This window comes from Hemiscyllium ocellatum, chromosome 5, assembly GCF_020745735.1.
Source record: "Hemiscyllium ocellatum isolate sHemOce1 chromosome 5, sHemOce1.pat.X.cur, whole genome shotgun sequence".
In the NCBI taxonomy this organism is placed as follows: domain Eukaryota; kingdom Metazoa; phylum Chordata; class Chondrichthyes; order Orectolobiformes; family Hemiscylliidae; genus Hemiscyllium; species Hemiscyllium ocellatum.
Genome location: NC_083405.1, coordinates 104,812,362 through 104,830,402, shown reverse-complemented (window position 1 = coordinate 104,830,402; position 18,041 = coordinate 104,812,362). Strand labels below are relative to the sequence as shown.

Below are 18,041 nucleotides of genomic sequence, written 5' to 3'. Positions count from 1 at the left end.
CCTCACTACTCCAGTATCATTAACAGCTGTACAGAGAAGTAAAAGTAAACCATTGACTGGCTGGAATCTTGCGCACGTTTCTGCAGGAACACAGTTAACTATAAATAGAGATCCTTATCCAGCCTGGGATTTGAGTTCCGCCACAGCTGATAAAACTTCAAGATAGTGGACAATATATCCTGAAGTAATCACATTTCAACAACACACTAAAGACGTGGAAAATGCTGAGAATCCTCAACGCTGATTGTACAAAGCAACTCTTTAGCCTTAAACACCATTCTTCCTTCTGAAGGCTAAAATTCAAAATACATTTTAGCAGTGACAGATAAAGATCTGATTTTTACTGCTGACTGTTAACTACCTCAAACAAAAAAGATCTATTTGCCCCAGGGTAGACTTCAGTAGGTCTTAATCCATGATGTTAAATTGCATTTTGAGCTGCACTAGAAGTGAAATGTTGAAATTATCAGAGTTCTATGGGGCATGGCAGGGCCTGGTTGAGCAACTTTGGGAATGTCTATCATAATCACCACTTCACAGTAAAGATGATAATTATTAGTCCTGGCAGCAAATTAAAATTAAAATATTCTCTAAATTTTTCCTTTCATTGAGTTTTCTCCCTTCTTTTTGTTCCCCGTCTCTTAAATTTGATTAATTGAAGATACAGTGACGTGTCAACTGACCTTGGTTACATTGTTGCCTCTGAGCCTTAAGGTTCCAAGTTCAATGCCAGAGACTTGACCACAGAGATCGAGGCTGTCACTCCAGTGTAGGGGAGGTGTTCTTTCAAAGATGCCATCTTTTGGATGAGGTGTTAATCCAAGACTCTGTTTACCTTCTCCGGTTGACACAAAAGGCTATTATGAAAAAGAGTATCAGATTTATTCCACCATCTTGGTAATTACACAGAAGCATTAGAAGCTGATGGTTTCTGATGATTTCTCCATGGCAATGCTTCAATCAATCAGTCTAGTTGCCAACCAATTGGCACTCCTTTTCTCTTTTGGTATAAGTTGTTATGATCATTTGAGATTTGGCATTCTTGTGTTTGTCCTGATGAAAGAAGATAAAAAGCTTTCTATGTTTTTAACAATATTTGAGTTCTACATTACTAAACTTTGTTGCTGTCTAACGCCTCAAGTTAAAAATATCATGATTCTCACAAAGTCGGGTCGATTTGGAAAGAATTTTACATTTGCAGTTGGGATCCAGTTCCTTATTTCCATTTCTAGTAATATTTGTCTACACAGAATAAGAGTCTTGGGAATAGCACTCCTCCATTTTCTGGCTCAATAAAAATTAGGCATCAGTAAGTATTGCTTGCTGAGATCTGAGCACTTTAGCTAAATGTAAACATATCAAAACTCAAGAATTAGGAACAGGAGTAGGCAAACCAGCCACTCCAGCTCATCCTGTCATTCTATACCTGATCTGCCCAAAATTAAACTCATCCTTATTTAATCAGCATAGAACAATTGTTATCTTGGAGTGTACAACATTACTTGCTCCTGGTTATAATCACATGACTCTTACAAGCTGTTCTCCTATAAAGCTGTTGTGCGTTCCAGCGAAACCGCACTGAATAGAAAATCGCTTCATATGAATAATGGGGCCTATGGGAAAGGTGGGATTGGGGCAGACCAGCAACAAATATCGCTCCTGATTGCTCAAACATCATCCAAAGGTCGAACACAAAGAATAGCGCAGCCTGAATGAAGGTTGAAATCATATTTATTAATGACACAAAAGTAAATTTAACACAGTAAATTTAAAAAATGTATAAAGCTGCTGTCTGTATAGTACCTCTCACAGAAAGCTGCTCTGTTAGTAGCTGACATCGGTGCATGTGCAGAACAACAAGAACATTGGTGCATGTGCATAATAAAGTGCACGAACCAATCCCTGCTGGAATCGCATTATTGCCAGCGGAAGTAAGCGTTCTCTAAAATATCATTCCCTAGTTCTTCAGCGATGTTATAGCCAAATTGCACTGCTGAAACACACATTATCACAGAACTACCTGTACAGGCAAGTGTGACTATTGGGTGGGAACAAGTTTGACTGAAATACTGCTCCACAGTCTAGGTTGCTGAGTGCTGAAAGCAGTGCCCTTAGAGCCCTATCCTTAACATGAGTCACCATGGGCAGAGCAAAACAAAAATGAAGAATAAGCAACTTGCCTGATATGTGATCTTTTCTTTTGTGTTTGCAGATATTCCAAGGTAACACCAATCCCAAAGACATTGCTTTAAGGCAGTTCCCTCAGACAATCTTGACACGATATGTTCGCGTAAGGCCACAGACATGGGAAGGTGGTGTTGCACTTCGGTTCGAACTATATGGATGCAAGATTTCAGGTAAAGAATCAACTTCTGAGAAATCTAACTATTATTAATGGTTTGTTCACTCAGACAAACCATAAACTCTGCTTACAAAGAAGTAACTATTTTCTACAGCACCAATCATCTTTTCTGTAACATCATTCTTCACCAGTTAAATACCTACTGAAGGAAGACACGTTGTTCACCATGTTTAGAAATCCCAGAAACAAGTTACTGACAAATGAAGAGAAACACATTCATCCTTAAGATGTGAGTGTCACTGACAAGGCCAGATTCTATTGTCCACCATTAGTTGCCGTTGAGAAGGTGGTGATGAGCTGGTTTCCGAGACCATTTCAGAGGGCACTTAAGGATCAGCCACAGAGATGTGGAGCTGGACTCACACATAGGTCAGAGTAGATTTTTCTTCCTAAAAGATTGGTCAGGCTCAACAGGAGTATTGGTGAGGTCACTTTTGGGTAAAAACAATAACTGCAGATGCTGGAAACCAGATTCTGGATTAGAATGGTGCTGGAAAAGCACAGCAGTTCAGGCAGCATCCGAGGACCACTCTAATCCTGAGGCCACTTTTGGAATACTATGTTCAATTCTGGTCTCCCTGCTAGAGGAAAGATGTTGTGAAAAATAAAAGGGTTCAGAAAAGATGTACAAGGATGTTGCCTGGGTTGGAGGATTTGAGCTATAGGAAGAGGCTGAATAGGCTGGGGCTATCTCCCTGGAGTGTTGGAGGCTGAGGGGTGACTTTATAGAAGTTTATAAGATCATGAGGGTCTTGGATAGAGTGAACAGCCAAGGTCTTTTCCCCACGGTAGGTTAGACACTTAGGAGGATGATTGTGGTTGTTGGACATCCATAATCTCATCTCTAGGATATCTCAGCTGGAGTTCCTCAGAGTGGTGTCCAGGGCACAACCATCTTCAGCTACTTCATCAATGACCCACTCTCCATTGTAAAGTCAGAATGGGGATGTTCGCCGATGGTTCCTCAATATTCACCACCATGCCCGACTCCTCGGGTACCGAAAGCAGTCCATATTCAAATGCTGCAATAGTTAGGCTGCAAGTGAGCTGACAAGTGGCAACTGAGTTTCATAACACAAGGGCGAGGTAATGATCATCACCAACAAGAGAGAATCTAAACAAGAGAGAACCCACAACCACTTCCATCTAGAAAGATAAGGGAAGCGGATCTATGGGAACACCACCACCGACCAGCTCCTGTCCAGGCCACAACATCCTGACTTGGAAATATATCACCAATTTCTCAGTGTGTTGGCTCAAAATCCTGAAACCTGTTCCCTCTTTATCATATGGTGGCAGGGTAAAAAGCTCCAGTCGGAGCTCCTGTGCTCACCAGTTCCCTTTCCTCATTTTTCTTTTTTTTTCTCCTCTTTGTAATATGTTTAGTGCATCCCCTCCCCCCCCGGCAACTTCTAACTACCCCTACCAGGAGAAAGGAGTCAAGGGAGACAAGACAGGCCTGGAGACTGGGTGGGAGCCAGGACTGTGGGCCATATTTTGCAGTGGCAGCAGGGCAAGTGCAAGCTGAGTTACAGACCGAGTTCCTGGAGTGACGGATAGCAGAATGGCCAAGTCCCCTGAATGATGGCAGCAGGGGTATCCCGAGTTCTGGAGTGATGGACAGGCTGAAATCCCCAAGCAACTGCAGCAGGAGAATCCCGAGTCCCAGATTGACAAGCAAGCCAAAATTCCGAAGCAACAGCAGCAAGGGAGTCCTGAGTCCTGGAGTAGCACGAGGTGAAGCAAATCCTGGTATAGTGTGACTAGTCACTGCTGAGTGCCGGTGTGGACAGGTCTGGAGGCTGGAGCGATGCAGGACAGTTGCCTTCTTGAGAAAACTTAAGGTTTCTCGAGTAGGTGACTTAAAAGATGTTCTGGAATTTACATATTAATAAACCAAAACCTGCAACCCATTCTAAAAGATGAAAGACTTAACAGCAATCTAGGTTTGTTCAATGTATCATTTCAGTTGCAAGATCAGTATTCATTAAATCATAACCCCCACCTTTTAGATCATTTGCGCTGATGTAAAACTTGCAAAGAATACTGTTCTGACAAAGAGCTCAGACAGGGCTTCACTGAAGCCCTGCATGTAACAATAACTCTCATTTTCATATCTGAGATATGATCAATGGTCGCCCTTTAGTGCAGCCTGTTTGTGACAGACCTCGTTAATTAGCAGAACAGCTCATAATATTATGTGAGTTTCTGATAAAGCACTATATAATTCTAAAAATACCTACAAAAAGCCTTAGATATAATTGACACATAATGAATTACCATTAATATTACAAAGCTCCAATGTAATCAATCATTTAAACAGCTCCAGATATTAAGATGTCTCTTAACAATGTTGTCATTGGAATACAAACAGAAAATGCAGAAACTGCTCAGCAAGTCTGACTGCACCTGTGAAGAGAGAAGCAGAGTTATTATTAAGAGTCTTTATAAAAACTGAAGGAAGATAATAATACGACCAGTTTGAATGTGAGGGGCATGGAAATTTAATCAGAGTTAGAAATGTTTAATGGTCAGGTCAACCGTGATCTTATTGAATGTGGAGGGTCCCACTTGAGGGTCCCAAGTGGCCTACTCTAACTCATCTGATCATATTTTTAATGCTGTTGTGCAGGGCAAGAGAAAGAGAAGCGAAGGCTTGGGACAGTTTAAAGGCTGAGAGATTTTAAATGATATGAATGTGGTGAAACAAATTGCCAAAGGAAGTTATAATGGTAGTTGCAGAAAAACAAAACATTAGTGTGTGTGAGAATAATTGAAAACTCTATCTGAAAGCAAAAGCATGACAAATAAAATTAAGATCTCCATGTGACAAAATAAATCTTCAATTTGGGGGACAGGATTCACTGCCTTGAATTATTGAACTCAATGTTATGTCCAGAAGGCTATGCAAAATGTCTAATTGGAAGATGAGGAGGCATTACTCAAGCTTATATTACGTTTCACTGCAGCAGGCCAAGGGTAGAAAATTGAGAGAGAGAATTTAAATGGCAAGCAACCAGATGCTCAGGTCATGCTCACCGATGGACTGGACATATTCCGCAAAGGGGTCACAGACTGCATTTGGTCTCCCCAGTGTAACCAAGTCCCTCTTGTGATGAGTGAATGCAATAGACTAAGTTGACAGAAATACAAGTAAATGGCAGCTTCACCTGTTTGGGGCCTTGAATGGTAAGGAGTGAGGAGGGTATTATATTTATTGTTATTGGAACCTACTCATTCTCAAAAAGTAACAAAAGAGCACCTTAAGCAGCATGCCAGAATAAATGAGACGTGCTGTGAATTGGTTAATGGAGAAGCAAGAAGCAGTCGCTTAAATCAAATAAATTAGCCATGCAGCAAAATTGAATGAAAGATGAGATGCCTTTAAGAAAATCAAAACAACATATTTGCTGTGACTGTTTCCTACTCACTATTACATCGGAGCAGGCTGAACAGAGGAGATAGGGTGAAGCTGTTTCTGTTTATTAAAGAACCATAAACAAAAGGGCATAGATTTAAACTGATGTGCAAAGAAAGCAGCGCTGATGTCAAGAAAAATGTTTTCACACAGCGAGTTGTTAATCTATGAAATGCACTGCTGGGAAATATGATGGAGGCAGGTTCAATGCAGGCATTCAAGAGGGCATTAGATTTTTTTTTTGGGTAGTAATGGTGTGCAGGGATATGGGGAAAGGCAGGAGATTGGCATTACGTAATAGAGCTGGACTGGATCATAGAGCCAGTGTGGGCATGATAGGCTGACTAGCCCCAATTGGGCATAATATTTGGGCAGTTGTGTGATTCAATGAGATTAATAGTTAGCATTCAACAGGTAGGATGTGTCACAGAACTTTCCAACTGCATTGGTCATTCCTCTATTTGTTAACAGATAAGATTGATATTAATTTTTGTCATAATGCTTCATACTCCACAAGCCTTGTACTTGGGTATATCTTCATAATTGTGACCTTATTCCTCTCTGATGACTGATTAATTTTGTCTTGCAGATTATCCCTGCTCTGGAATGTTAGGAATGGTATCAGGACTCATCTCTGATAGCCAGATCACAGCCTCATCCTCCATGGACCGATACTGGGGTCCTGAACATGCCCGTCTTCTCACCAGCAGAGCAGGCTGGGCATTAAAACCGAGCCTTCCTTCATATAACAACGAATGGTTAGAGATAGATCTGGGAATGGAGAAAGAGGTGCGCAGCTTGATCATTCAGGGAGTCAAGCTGAGGGACAATAAGGTGTTCATGCGGAAGTTCAAGCTCGGCTACAGCACAAATGGATCAGACTGGAAGTTGGTAACAAATCCTGGCAGCTCCAAACCAAAGGCAAGTAGACTGAGATCACAGCTTTAGACATGAATATGTCTTTTACAAGCAAGATACTGAGTTCTAGTATGTGCTATCATTGCTGCCAGTAAAATAAACACTGAATCCACACAGTGCAAAAGCAAACCATTTGGTCCATCAAGTCCACACTGCCCCTCCAAAGAATACCCCACCCAATCTCTGTAACCCTGCACTTCCCATTTCTAATCCACCTGGCCTGCTCATCCCATGATATTATAGGCAATTTAGCATGGCCAATCCACCTATCCTGCACAGCTTTGGACTGTGGGTGGAAATCCATGCAGTCGCGGGAGAATGTGCAAACTCCGCACAGTCACCCAAGAGTGGAATTGAACCCATATCTCTCTGGCACTGTGAGGTAGCAGTGCTAATCACTGAGCCAACATGCCATCACAAGAGCTTTTATATATCTCAAGTACTTTTACAATAAAGAACACACATGGAACATAGAATATTACATTAGGCCCTTCGGTCATCAATGTTGCACCGACCAGTGAAACCAATCTGAAGCCCATCTAACCTGCACTATTCCATTCTTGTCCATATGCCTATCCAATGACCATTTAAATGCCCTTAAAGTTGGTGACTCTACTACTGTTTCAGGCAGTGCATTCCACGCCCCTACTATTCTCTGAGTAAAGAAACTACCTCTCACATCTGTCCTATATCTATCACTCCTCAATTTAAAGCTATGTTCCCTCATGCTAACCATCGCTATCTGAGGTAAAAGGCTCTCACTGTCCACCCTGTCTAATCTTCTGATAATCTTATATGTCTCAGTTAGGTCACCTCTCAACCTTCTCTTTAAAGAAAACAGCCCCAAGCCCCTCAGCCTTTCCTCGTAAGACCTTCCCTCCATACCAGGCAACATCCTAGTAAATCTCCTCTGAACCCTTTCCAAAACTTCCATATCCTTCCTATAATGCAGTGACTGGAACGGTACGCAATAATCCAAGTGTGGCCGCACCAGAGCTTTGTACTGCTTTGGCATGATCTCATGGTTCTGAAACTCAATCCCTCTCCCAATAAAACCTAACACACCATACGAATTCTTAACTACACTATCAATCTGGGTGGCAAGTTTCAAGGATCTATGTACCTGGACACCAAGATCCTTCTGTTCATCTACACTACCAAGAATCTGACCATTAGCCCAGTACTCTGCATTCCTGTTACTCCTTCCAAGTGAATCATCTCACACTGCAATAAACTCCATATGCCACCTCTCAGCCCAGCTCTGTAACATACAACATCCAACATATTATTCACTCACTCCTCATCTGGTCTCAGTATTACTTATCTGCATGAAGTAAAGGGGCAGTAAGTAGGAAGAACATAAGAAATAGTAGCAGGGATAAATCATTCATCCCCTCATGTCTGCTTCAACATCCAATAAGAAAATCATCTACTTGCGGCCTTAACTCCACTTCATGTCTGTCCCGTAATACTTGATTCACTTGTCAATCAACAATCAAAGTCAACTTTGAACATTTCCATTGACTCATCCTCCACTATTCCTTGTGATAAAGAATTCCAAAACCTAACAACCTCCTCATCTCAACCTTAAACGGGAGTCCCTTCATTTTAAAAATATGTAAAAATCACATGTCAAGAGCCTTGTGTCGTATTTGCCACGTTTCCAAAATGATGAACATTTATGCATTAAGAAGAATTACTGTCCTTTTACCTTCCCAGTCAGAATATATTAGTCTCTGTCCTGCAACAGGACATGGCTACAACAAAAAAAAATCACCATTTTGTTCTTGTGGATTACACTGAAAGTACAAAGTGCTTTGGCAAAACAGAAGACTCCATGACAATTAGAATGTTAGGGTGCAGTAGGACCTGAGTGGATGGGAAAATGGTCAGGTTTCCTTTGTTTGTACACGAGTGGGCAGTTTTCAATGCCTGTTAGCTTGACTCTTGCACTTGACTGCAATAGTTGTCAAAGGGAATGACAGTAAAATATTCTTCCTCCTCATAGTATTGTTGGTTAGGGAATGCTTGAGAAAACAACAGAAGAGAAAGCAGGACAAAACAAAAAAATGATTGCAGGGCAGACATATAAATTTCAGTCAAAAGTTGCAGTAACCTAATATCACCTGAGAATATAAAAAAAAGAGTTTAAATAAAATTTATACCATATCATAAATACTCAGTGCTGTAGCCTACCAAATTCATTGCATTGTGAAAATATCTCTTGTTTAAATCTTTCTTGAATCATAGAATCCCTACAATGTGAAAACAGGCCATTTGGCCCAACACTGGTCCTCCAAAGAGCATCCCACCCAGACTCCTTCCCCTACCCTATAATTCTACATTTCCCTTGAGTAATGCACCTAGCCTACACATTCCTGAACACTATGGGCAATTTAACATGGCCACGTCACCTGACCTGCACATCTTTGGACTGTAGGAGGAAACCAGAGTACCCGAAGGAAATCCACACAGACACAGGGAGAATGTGCAAAACTCCACACAGACAGTCAGCTGAGGCTGGCACTGTGGGACAGCAGTGCTAACAACAGAGCCACCCAAGAATAATAGAATCACTTCAGTCTAGAAGCAGGCCATTCAGTCCATCAAGTCCTATCCCTACATTCTCCAGTGCTAACCCACCTAGCCTGCACACTATGGGCAATTTAGGACAATCAATCCACCTACACATTTTTGTGACTATGGGAGGAACCCAACATCGACACAGGAGGATGTACAAACTCCACATAGAGTGGGGGGGGGGAATTGAACTATTGTTGCTAACCACTGAGCCATCACTCCTCCAGGATCATGGAAAGCTTTCTTAAATAGGGGTAGAAATTGGTAAATATCAAATAAAAACTGAAAGAACTGCGGATGCTGAAAATCAAAAATAAATGTGTGTGTGTGTTTTGTACTGTCAGTCTTGATGCCATATTGACAGTAGGATAATGTGTGTTCTGCTCTTAAATTACTGACAGTTGATGGCAATCTTTGGTTTGAGTTTTTGAGAGAAATCTTTTGGACCACACTTGTTGATTTACAGTTATTGTTAAGGAATAACACAGGAAAAGCTCACCACTTGATGTGTGGCTTTTCCACTGTGTGTCTGTACTTATTTTTCAATTTACATTGGTTTCCTTGTCAAATTGCATAAGATTCACTGAATAATTTCAACATCTGTTGTACGTAATTCCAAAATTATATTCAAACTGTCAATTTTTGAAAATTCGGAGCAACATTGTAATCACAGATGCTGCTAAGTTATGAAAACGTAATGCAGATAATGCCGATGCAGCTCATTATGGATGTAAGTTTGCTCGCTGAGCTGGAAGGTTCGGTTTCAAAAACCCGCTAGCTGATCATTATATTTTTGTCTGAGAAATGAGCATATTTTATCTCTGGTGTGTGTTTCTGTTAATGGATTCAGCTAATGTCTGCATATTTCTTTTCATATTGTCTAGACATTTGAAGGAAATACCAACTATGATACGCCAGAAATTCGGAAATTTGAACCATTGTTAACAAGATACATTCGTATCTATCCTGAGCGAGCATCGGCAGCTGGGCTGGGCCTGCGTATGGAGCTGCTGGGTTGTGATATTGAAGGTATCAAGACTTTTAAAAATGCTCCATGACTTGATTGCTTAGTGTATCCATCAACAGGAACTGCCCTTGGGGGTGGGCTGGAGGATTGAAACAAGATGAAGTGCTTGAAGTCCCATTCACGGTTAAATCTTCATTTATTTCTTTTGTGTGTCAGTAAGGGCTGGCAATTTGTAATCTACCTTCATCATTCTTCAGTGCAGGTGTTCCATTGGTTGTAACAGTGTTTGCCTAGAGGACATATGGTTCTGTAGATTTATGTTAATGGTTACAATATTGATGTATGAGAGCTCATATAAACTTTACAAACAGGGATATTTGAAAAACCGTGTCTGACACATACGTAATATTTTTGCCTTTTTTACTGCTGCAATCATTTACAACAATGAAACAAATTTAGAAAAGAAAATCCCTTTTGCACTAGCAAATATAATGTACCAAACATTGATGACAGTATGTTGGTATTTTGACTGTAAAACAAAACATGATTGCCATTTGTTTTGTGTGTGACCCCCATACTTATGCAATAAGAACCTACAAAAATGTTAACAAATTTGTATGAAATTCCTATGGATGCAATTTCAACAAAGTGTCATTCTGTTCAAGCTCTTCATGCTAATTGCTGACCTTCCTGGATTGCACGATGCCTTTGGATATAATCATGGATGTTGTGTTTACAAACCTGGCTATTTGGCCCTAGGTTTCTGAAGATAACAACAGAAATATTCAAAACATATCAATGTTTATCTTCTGCCTTTTGCTTCCAGTTCCTATTATTGATGAAGGAAATATGAATGGCAAAGTTCTATTCATTCACAATGAAACTTTGATGTCACCATTTATTCACCTGCTAATGATCTTGTCTCCTCATTACACTTTGCACAACAGGAAGAATAAGGTTTTACTATTTGCTAAAACCTTTCCAAATTCTGCAAACCTTTTTAAAAATCTCCTTCCACCTTCTCTGCAATCTTCCCTTAAAGCTATTTTGATCGTGCCAGCCTTGGCTTAGCAATAGCTTTCTCACCTCTGAGTCAGAAGCTGCAGTTTTAAGTCTCAATCCGGAGACACAAACAAACAATATTAGGCTGACATGTCAATGCACTGCAGCACTGAAGGAGTGGAGCACTGTCAGAGGTTCTGTCTTTAGAATGAAATCGTAAGATGAGGCCATGCCTGCCTTTTCAGGTCAGGAGAAATGATTATACCACACTACTCAAAGAAGAACAGGGAGCTTCTGTCAAAGACTTGGTCAAGATTAATTCCTTAACTGAACATCACTAACTTATCGGGTCATTGGTTTCATCAGTTGGCTGCTGCAGTTTTGATATTTCAAGTGACGGCACTGCAGAAGTATGTATCTGGTTATAAAGAAATGATTTCCTGAAGCCATAAAAAACCCTACATGTTCTTTCTTGCTTTTACTTCTTAAACTTGATTCTTGTTAATGTTATTGTGAATCTTCATTACAGCTTCATGTCTCTAAGTTCCTATTTAAATGAGGAATTGTGTGCAAAACCGGGCACATTGTATGTCCTTGAACTATACAAGTAAATTGTGCATTTTCTTGCAAATTCATTTTAAGTAAAAACAGGAATGTAAAAACGTACAATCAAAATTCCCAATAGAAAACAGTGAAATGCTAGTGTTACTCAGGATTTGCAACCCACAATTGCCCAAATATTTTCCAGATGTTTAAGGATTAGAATATAGGATACAGATTCAATTCCAGATGTGTTTTTTCTGCTGTTCTATTTGAGGGCCAGGTTGGAGGGGTAGTGCTGGGATGGGACTGGGAGTCCTCAGGATCTGTAGCAATGTATTTGCCCTGGTGAGATTGAGTCACCCAGTGCTGTTATAATGGCTCAGTTTATACTTCTTATGATCTTTAAGAACTGTATATCGCAAAATTAATCTTATCAGCAACTTCAATCAGGCAGTCATTTAACTTGGAGTCCCTTGAATGCTAAAAGTAATTCTAGAGTGGTAAGAATTGAGGCAAAAAATTCTCAGGTATAGTTATTCTAGTTGTCGGCATTTCATGATTCACTAAAATGCAGTATGATTCTATTAGAAAACAGAATTTGTTCTGAAGAATCTGTACCTGGATATCTTGTAACTAAAATGGTGCCATAAGAGGCGACTTGCAAACTTTTCACTGTACTCCTGTGAGTATCTGTGACAATGAAGATAATGCAGTTCAGCAGCTGAGAATTTGACATTTTTTCTCTGGACATTTTGACAGATCAGTGCAGCCACTTTACTAATGGTTCGACACCAACAGTGTAGTTGCTGTATTGTAAACTCCACAGCTTTTTACCAATCAATTCCACATTTCAAATCTCATCTGCTATCGGAACGCACTGCTACGTGAGGTTTGTCCTTAGTGGTACTGCTCACTCTACCGAGCTGTGCATCGCTGGAATAATTGTGTAATTCAAACCACTCGAGGATCCTTTTCTTTGGAGACCTACTCGAGTGAAACAGTGTCAGAGAGTTTAGTTGCAACGTGTTCCGTTGGGGAAAGTAGTGTGACTGTCATCCAGGCACAGTTCGTTGGCCTATTTAATGAGCATATTAACACCGGCAATTATGAAAACATTACACAGTAAAATAACAGTAGGATACCAGTGCATTTACTCGATCTGTTTACCATATGGTTCATTCCACTAAAATCATATCAATGGTAAAGCATGTTAACATATTACTGATATTTCAGCAGGCAGATATAATTTAACCCTCAACAGTCAAATCTATCTGCTCAACTGCACAGTCTATTATACCAATCCATCTGTAAACATTACATGTATTCTTCTGTGCTGTTTTCTTGCTTCTAGCCAACAGAACCTCAGGAGATTTATATTCAGGGAAGTAACAAACACCTCAGAAATGACATTTTGAATGGAAAGCAAATTTATGCACTGAAGACTTGAGGACATTCAGATGACCACCCTCACTGAACCCATGATTGAAAAATATCCCATGGAAGCTGTAGTGACAGCTTTGTGAGTTTATCCAGTGATTTATCTGAACCATGGAGACTTGGTTGGGTCTCAGATATGATCCCTGGTGAGTCAGCTGATCTCAGCCAAATGGGAGTCAGGATCTTCAATTCAAATGAAAGAAATAAGCTGCATTTGTGTAGCACCTTTCACATCCAGCAGCCAGTACATGTTGTCATGTTTTTCAAAAAGGAACTCTGGCAGGCAGTTTGCACATAGCAAGCTCCCACTAACACTGTTGTGATAACCACAGGATCACAGAATTGTTACAGTGCAGAAAGAGGCCATTCAGCCCAACATGACTACACTAGCTCTACTACCCAGTGCCAATCTCCTGCCCTTTTCCTACATCCCAACTCTATCTAAATAACCATCCAATGCCTCAGTTGAACCTGCTATTATCACATTTCTAGGCAGTACATTCCATGCTTTAACTACTCACTGAGCAAAAATGCTTTTCTCAGATCACCCTTGCTTTTTTTTCACATCACGTAGTGGATGGATGAATGAATGAATGACAGTGATTTATTGAATTAAAATTAGGTTTATTGTCACATAGATTTTGGGAGATATAGTGAAAAGTGTATCTTTAAATCTATGACCTCTCATTATTGTATCTTTTATGAACTGTTGACCAGATAATTTGCTTTTTTGATGATGTTTTTTGAAGGATGAATATTGTTCAAGACGCTTTGGATAACTTTTCCGCTCTTTTTTGAAATTGTGCCATGAGAGAGGACATCACCAACAATGCAGCTCTCACTCAGTAGGGTAGCACAGTGGAGGGCCAATTCAGATTCTGTGTTAAGGTCTCTGAAGAAGCACATGAACCGATATCTCTCTGAGTCAGACACAAGAATGTGTGCACAGAGCTACTGATTACACTTTAGTTTCAATGCCCCTGTATTAGGGTGTGAACCACAGCTAGTGTCCACCAACCCTCACTTGATGTGGACACTTGTAAACGATGGGTAAGGGCAGGATATGCATTATGATAGTGCCCCATAACTCCCGGTCAAATCCCACCCTGATCACTGAGGGTTCACACACAAATGATAATAAGACACAATTGTAATCCTGTCCTTCAGAAGAGAAGGGAAGAAAATATGTTGAAAATGGTCAGTGTTGTCTAGATTTTATAATCAAACTATTCAGAGATGTCATTACATACCTCTGGAGCAGTAGGACGTGAACCTGGGCCTCTTGATTCAGAGATGGGGACACTACCACTGCACCACACAAGCCTGTCAGTCTTGTTTGAGTTTACAATATGATGATCTATGCATAATGCATACTTTTAGACATATAAATAATTATTGCAAATTCTTAACCTTTTTGTCTTCTAGTCACAGTCCCAACCTCCCCACCAACGTTGGATTCTGATGAGTGTGACGAAGAATTTGGGAACTGCCACAGTGGAACAGGTGATGGCTTCGACTTTACAGGTGCTTAACATTTCTGCACACCGCCACTGTAACCCTTCTCACTCGCTTCCTCTGTGCGCTACTGTTAATGAGCCAGAAACCACAAAAACACATGTGGCTCATCCTACTAATAAACAGCTTATCCTTACAAATCTGTCGCTATCAACACCTTCTATCTACTAATTGGGACTAATCCTTCAGCGTTCATTCTTTCTTCCTTTTTAGGAACTACGGCATCACTTTGGAAGAATAAATAAATAAGCAAGGAATAAACTGGCGATGAAGCATTTGTTGCAAGCTTAAGATCAATGTATGGCTTGAATTATTGTTAACACTCTGGGGAAGGATGCACTTCTGAATGAGTCCAAATTCTCATTTGGAGCTTTGTGTTTCGGTTTTCTGTTCTCAACCTACACAGTCAGCCTCCTTGGGAAAACTGTTAGCTCTTGGATCTGGCAGGAGTACTGCAAAGAAGGGTTGGAAAGCGAGGCACATGGGAAATTTGGAAGCCAGTATTCCCCACGCACATTAGAGTGCTTTAACTCCATAGCCTGTCTGTGTGTTTGTGTGTGTCTGTGTCTGTCTGTCTGTGTGTGTGGCATCACTAGGAGGTCCCCAGCCAGAGGTCAGCCTGAGTGAGAGACTTGGCTTCCTGACAGACAGTGAATACTCCTACGACCCACACCCAATCCCACCTGCTTCCCCATGACAAAATTCCCCCCGCCACATCCAAAGCAAATCGTAAGCTTCTTTGAAACCCGAGATTTGTGGAATAATCCCACACTAACTTGCAGTGATCAGTAATAGCATTATCTGCTTGCTCATTGACGGACTGCAGTGTTTCGAAACAGCAACACCTTCTCAAGGCCAGTTAAGGGTATCACAGAATCCCTGCAGTGTGGAAGCTGGCCATTCAGCCCATTGAGTCTACACCAACCCTCCAAAAAGCATCCCACCCAGACCCACCACATGCCTGTAACCCTGCATTTCCCATGGCCAACCCATATAGCCTCCCCTGGGTAATTTAGTGTAGCCAGTCCACCTAACCTGCACATCATTGGACTGTGGGTGGAAACTGGTGCACCTGGGGAAAGCCCACACAGACATGAGAAGAAGGTGCAAACTCCACACAGGCAGTCACTCAAGGCTGGAATTGAACACAGGTCCCTGGCACTGTGAGGCAACAGTGCTAACCACTGAGCCATCGAGCTGCCCCATTGAGTCACCGTGGCAACAAGTAATTGAATTCGGATCAGCCGCAAGGACTATGGACCTTAACAAACTCCAACAAGATCATTCTTTCTCCATATTCAAACTTGTGCCTCCACCTTTGATAGGTGTTAACTTAAGACTTTTGTTTTATCTATTATGGTTCCAGTTGCCTTGGGCTGCACCATGTTTCCAGAATTTACAGAATGCCAGTTGCAAGTTGTCTTTGTTTTATTGCTGTCAGGTACGGACAGAAGTTTGAAGAAAAGGTGGGAGTTTGTGAATGATAATCAGTAGTGAGAAGCAGTGATCTGGTTTTGTTCTCCTTCAGTCGTGTCGCCAACCCATATAATAGATCCCTTTCTTGTTGATAAGCACCAGCTTTATTCAAGAGGTTTTCCTGCTGTTGAATAAAATATTGTGCTCATCTGTGAAATGCAGGTTGGCAGTAGCTGAGGTGGATTTATTTTTATTTAGCACTGCAATTTTGAAGGTATAGGGTTGCTGTTGTGGTGTTGGTAAACTGACAGTTAGCAACAGTACTGTATGAGAGCCAGAGCAAGTTATTGAAACTGCTGGAGGTGTTATTGTGGCAGCTTTACAAAGAAATAATCTCAAGTCAGCTGCAGAACAATTCTTTGTTCAATGAATATTCCTTTTATGCAGATTTATTCAAACAAGTTACTGTTTTGCATGAAAAGGCCCAGCTCTTTAAAAACCTCTTATCGATTCTTTCGAACAGAAGGCATTGTAACAAAGGGACCATTTTAAGTTTCTTCAGTGTGATCACTGATATTTGTAAGAGATAGAAATCTTTAAGAAGCTGCTATTTCATTTCGTGTGCGAGTGACTTGTTGATATGTTTAGCCCTAACAAGAACTATGCAATAATTCTGCACATACGCATACAGAACATTGTGTATCTCCCCCCAACTTTGTACTAAAGTAAACAGTAAAACAAAGAAGCAGGAGGCATTTTAAAGATGTTCTCTTTTCTTTGGTCTTCCTACCTAATCCAATGCAAAAAAATAATGTGTGTATGAGTTCTAAAAAGTACATCTTGAACTCCCAGAAGAGAACCTCCCTCCCATCTTCCCAGCACTCAATTACTCCCCTCCCTGACCTTTGTTCTCTCAAGTTTGTTTCTATCTGTGCGACTGGCCTATCAAAGTAAGTGCCTATTTTGGATGATAATTGTACATTAAATTGCAGACTACAGAAACTCAGCATTTAATTCCGCAGTGATCTTTCATTTATTCTAACAGGACAATGTTTGTCCTTGTTCTGTGCTGTGGAATAGTATGTTCATTAGATCTACTTTAGAGATTGCCACACCTTGAGGGTGTGACACCCCATTAATACTCATACTAATCAGTTGATTTCTGATCTTATTCCTGTTTCACAGGTAGCAACACTGCCCTAGGAACAGAGGAACCAACGTTACCTGAATTACCTGGGTTCCCAGGTAAGAAGCATGTTTGGTCACAGTTAATGTGCAGATGTGGGCGGCACGGTGGCACAGTGGTTAGCACTGCTGCCTCACAGCGCCCGGAGACCCGGGTTCAATTCCCGACTCAGGCGACTGTCTGTGTGGAGTTTGCACGTTCTCCCCGTGTCTGCGTGGGTTTCCTCCGGGTGCTCCGGTTTCCTCCCACAGTCACAAAGATGTGCAGGTCAGGTGAATTGGCCAAGCTAAATTGCCCGTGTTAGGTAAGGGGTAAATGTGGGGGTGGGGGTATGGGTGGGTTGCGCTTCGGCGGGTCGGTGTGGACTTGTTGGGCCGAAGGGCCTGTTTCCACACTGTAAGTCTAATCTAATCTAATATATGTTGTTGATGCATATTGTTGATGATTTGAAGGACATAACAGCAAACTTGGAAGGACACTGGAGAAGCAACAAGCTCCAAAACCACCCCTTGAGATTAAAGGAAGATTAAGTAGATATTACAAAATTCCACCCAACTGCTTAGAGGTAAAATCCCTAAGTACCTGTTTGAATTTTCTTGGTCATTCTCCCACTTCACTGTCACTAACGCATAGACAACAGTTATAAAAGTGTGAACACTTTTGAACTTCAGTAGAGATTACAGCATTGGTGTGGAGA

The 18,041-nt window shown here is 41.0% G+C and overlaps 1 protein-coding gene across 3 annotated transcripts in view; it reads left to right on the top strand.

Annotated features, from left to right (window-relative positions):
• The window catches only part of nrp1a (neuropilin 1a), a 183,084-nt gene that overhangs the window by 135,522 nt on the left and 29,521 nt on the right, over window positions 1-18,041 (top strand). For 2 of the 3 annotated variants that reach the window (XM_060825079.1, XM_060825077.1), the window contains exons 8-12: window positions 2,213-2,357; window positions 6,370-6,701; window positions 10,163-10,307; window positions 14,653-14,751; window positions 17,344-17,403. In XM_060825079.1, the coding sequence (XP_060681062.1) occupies window positions 2,213-2,357; window positions 6,370-6,701; window positions 10,163-10,307; window positions 14,653-14,751; window positions 17,344-17,403 (781 nt within the window). The remainder of the gene's footprint in view (window positions 1-2,212; window positions 2,358-6,369; window positions 6,702-10,162; window positions 10,308-14,652; window positions 14,752-17,343; window positions 17,404-18,041) is intronic. The other variant, XM_060825078.1, reaches the window with a different exon arrangement.